Source organism: Arachis ipaensis, chromosome B09 (genome assembly GCF_000816755.2).
Source record: "Arachis ipaensis cultivar K30076 chromosome B09, Araip1.1, whole genome shotgun sequence".
Lineage (NCBI taxonomy): Eukaryota > Viridiplantae > Streptophyta > Magnoliopsida > Fabales > Fabaceae > Arachis > Arachis ipaensis.
In genome coordinates, this window is record NC_029793.2 from 17,319,169 (window position 1) to 17,323,687 (window position 4,519).

Genomic DNA, 4,519 nt, shown 5'->3' on the forward strand with positions numbered 1-4,519 from the left:
AGTATAAATCAACCGTCATGTTACAATAGTGTAATACTACTGTAATATATATAGTCCAACATATACACCCAACATAAAGCCATAATATAAATAAATTTAGACATCAACTTATTGGACTCTATACACAGACGTTACCTGTCCTTCCACGCGTCGTCCGCTATTTGTGACACAAAATAACTACATACACTGACAAATGAAATAAGTACAAGAGAATTTTCTTGTCTTCTGTCACTGTACTGTAGCTTCTAATTAGTTAACCTTGCACAGTGTTGTGTTTTTTTTTTTTTTTTTTAATGAACAAGTTACTTAGAACACTATTATTCATCTATAAAATTTTGTTTTTATAGCTTGATATCAAATCCGGCGCTTTTTAAGGGAAGGCTTTAGCTTTCCAATCGTAGGCCTAGGCCTTCTTGATCCTTTATCGGAGAGACAACCGTCTTGTCTTAACTGTCCCGAGTTACCGTTCTACCATTGTGGGTTGTGCTCATTAAATCATTAAAAGAGTTATCCCTGGATGATGCATTGTCTTGAACTGAATCAAGCTGAAGCAAGAGACACTTGACCGGCGAAGTTCAATCGACTTTCATTGACCTGAACTCATCAAAGTCAGCGTTAGATGAACGTACATTGAAAATTAATTTGAGAGCAACCCTAATCAAAACATTATTTTGGAAATGACCAATAATAAAATCACATAGGAAAAAAAATTACGTAAATTAAAGATTTAGCTAATAAATATTCAATTTATTTATTATCATATAAGAAATGTATAATAAAAGTTATATTTTTTTCAAAATAAATAATATTGAGTGGTGCTCCTAAAATACTTATTAACAAAACTTACATTAAAAGCGTGTTGAACCTCCACCTAACTATTGCAAGTCACCATCATGGAAATGAGTTGACAAAAGTCAACTACAAAAATTTAACATTTTCACATTGGAACACTCTTAATGCATGGATATGCTTATAATTTTTTTTTTGTGCGTGAATGAAATAGTTGAACACTTTATTATTACAACAGATTGAAAAGGAAGTCAATGTGATTGGGGTGACACACCACAATATATGTTAATCTTAATGTTCGTAAGTTTAAATTCTTATTTTGTGTACAGTCCACCATTTTTTTTAGTTTTATGCATCGAGGATATTTATTTATATGAGGTGATTCCTTAATTCGTTATCAATTTTTTTATTTTTCACATCAAAATTCAATCTTTGTAAGTCAAAATTAGTATAGTCTAGTTAAAAATCTATATTTTATATTTTACATTTTTTACCTAATTAATAATTTATAGGTCAAGCTTATAATTTTTTTTTTGTGCGTGAATGAAATAGTTGAACACTTTATTATTACAACAGATTGAAAAGGAAGTCAATGTGATTGGGGTGACACACCACAATATATGTTAATCTTAATGTTCGTAAGTTTAAATTCTTATTTTGTGTACAGTCCACCATTTTTTTTAGTTTTATGCATCGAGGATATTTATTTATATGAGGTGATTCCTTAATTCGTTATCAATTTTTTTATTTTTCACATCAAAATTCAATCTTTGTAAGTCAAAACTAGTATAATCTAGTTAAAAATCTATATTTTATATTTTATATTTTTTACTTATTAATAATTTATAAGTCAAAATTAATATAGTATGAGTTGAGTTAAATGTCTGTATTTTGTATTTTGTAATTTTACTAAACTAAATTTGTCTCTCATACTCTCATCAATATGACAAAAAATAAATGTTTTTTTGAATGTTCACTCATTTTGAAACGAGGACGAAATTAGAATGCTCTTATTAAAAAAAAAAAAATAGCCCACAGAAACAAAACTTATTCTACTACGATGAAGACATTAAAAACCTCTAAGTTATAATTTTACGCAGACTACCCAATATGCTACCATAAAAAAAGCCCCAATTTCCACAGTCTTCTGCATCATCCAGTCTACTTTCATTAGATAATAATTTAATTATATCTAATTAATTACCATCAAAATAAAGAAAAAGAGAATCCCTTGGTCCTTCATAGGATGATAAATGGGCTTAAACCCACTGGGTTGTCTCGCATAACTCATTAAAAAAGACGAATTGGACTGAAAAATTGAGACCGTCACATAGCAAAAGTTCGTCTAATCTGCATCACTTAAATCGCGAGTTTTGGTGGGGCAGGGGGATTTAGTATTTTTTTGTAATTTTTTTGCCAAAATCCAATTTCTTCCTAATTTTTTGCAATATTTTATTCTTTAGGAATTGGTTCCAATGATGTTATTGACTTACAAGAAGATGAAGATGAGAATTGAGTATTTTGGAATATGATTATTTTGTTTTTGAGACAATATTTATAATTACAAATACTTTAATATTTATAAATGTAAAAATTATAATTTTTTTATGCCTTTGAAAATTATAAATTTATTAAAATGGTTGTGAAATTATATATATTATTTAATATTTTGTATTTGGTAGTAAAAAAAAAAAAGAAATTTGACAAACTTAACCTATCAACCTGTCATCAGTCCGCTGTTAAGCAGAACAAAATAGGACCGTTTCACTAAATGAGACGGAAGAGACCAGCTCGCCAAAAAATAGACTTTTGACAAAATATGACGAAATGGACTTCCCCACTTATCACTTCTAGTCTTCTATCACAATGCTATTATGAATAGAGTACCAGAGACAGCATATTTTTTTCACATGTGACAGTCTTATAATGCACCGCTTATTAACAGTATCACATGATAATTTTGAGTGTAAGCACCGATGTCTCTTGCTTACTAGCCACTTAGACACTATGCTACTAGCCTACTACAAAATAATAACACGTAAATGTAAACATCATAACTCGGTTGAAAAAGACCCATATAGTGATTGGCTCATCTCTAATTTATTTGCCCAATTGTTATTTCTTTCCCCACTTTTATTCTTTATTCATAAACTTTTACCACTGACATTGTAAAATTAGACCAGCAGAATTAGAAGCTGGAATTTGAACATTCTAAACTGAACTTTAAGAATTCACCAACCGACTATTATTTTATTGCACCACCATTTAGCTACGACTACACATTATTTAATGTATTCTAGGTTCTTTTATTATATTACAAATAGGCATCGCTTAACATCATCATCATCAGTGAATTTAAATGCTTATTTGAGCCAGTCATTATGTGAACCATTCTTCTCTACAAAGGAAAAAACAATGGAGGGAAATTCAATACCAACAACTATGGCTATGAATCAGAATGGAGCACAGATAGGAAGAGCATCATCAAGGGATACCCAAAAGGGAAACTGGGTTGAAGAGATGCGAGGTTCTCTAATGGTTGTAGCAACGGTTATTGCAACCCTAACTTTCCAAATTGCAATAAACCCCCCAGGGGGCGTTTGGCAACAGGACTCAAATAACCAACAGGGTTGTGCTTCTGGAAACATCTGCAAAGCTGGCACTTCTGTTTTGGGCACTTCCTCCGATGACGAAAACCAACGCTTGAAATACGAAATGTTCATACTCTTATGCACTGTTTCTTTCACTGCATCACAGACTGTGATTCTTTTTCTGCTTACTGGCTTTCAGCTGCGTAATAGGCTGGTCATGTGGTTGTTGATTCTTGTTATGTGCCTCTCGGTTATTTGCTTGGCTGGGGCTTATGTGATCTCCATTTGGATGGTCATGAAGCCACTTGACAAGTTGATTAACAAAATCACCTTGTATTATGCCTTGTTTTGGGCTGGATTGGTTACTCTGCTTTGTCTCGCACTCTTGCTTCGCTTTCTCATCTGGCTGTTGAAGGAGTTCTACCGGTTTTTATGTTGCTTGTAGAGTAGTCAACTCATTCTTCTGCTCAATATCCGCTCAAATAATCAATTTATTGGTATGTTCAGAATTTAAATTTTGTTGTATAAACGATAGAATTTTGTAAAATTCAGAAATAAAAAGTGTATGTCTTTTTGATATAAATTAGTTTATTAGAATGTATTTAGTAGTGGTTGATTGTTTTAAGTTAATATTTGCGATAATAATTTATAATGATTCTATAAATAGTTTGTATCTTGTAATCATTAGACATAATTCAACACACATATTCCCTGAGTTCTAACATATTTGTTAAGCCGTTAAAAGATAATACAATAGTAATACGGTGAGTAGATGCATCATTTGTGGGGAGAATCATCTGCCGAAGTGCGTTGACGGTTAGAAGTGGTTGACGGTTAAAATTGAGTCAACTTCAACTTGGTTGAAACTTTAGGAATATGATAAATACGTGTACGTGTATGTGCCTCTGTATTCATTTTTTTCTTAGTTGGATGAGTTGTTTAATTATTTCAAAAATGTGTTAATTTAAATTAGTTTAGAGTTATTTTATTTTATATTTTTAATTTATTATTTATTTTATTTTGTATTTTTTACTTGTTGGAATAATTGAATAATTTTAAATATAATAAATATATAACAAATATATAATTTTAGATAATTTTAAATTATTGTCTCTAATATAATCAATTTATTTTTACAT

At 30.4% G+C, this 4,519-nt stretch overlaps 1 protein-coding gene across 1 annotated transcript; it reads left to right on the forward strand.

Annotated features, from left to right (window-relative positions):
* On the forward strand, positions 3,205 to 3,825 carry LOC110266775. The gene has a single exon (XM_021111783.1). It carries the CDS (start codon positions 3,205 to 3,207, stop codon positions 3,823 to 3,825), a length of 621 nt encoding a protein of 206 aa, XP_020967442.1.

Coding starts and splice junctions, on each gene's coding strand:
- LOC110266775 (XM_021111783.1), top strand. CDS start 3,205: ATGGAGGGAAATTCAATACCAACAACTATGGCTATGAATCAGAATGGA.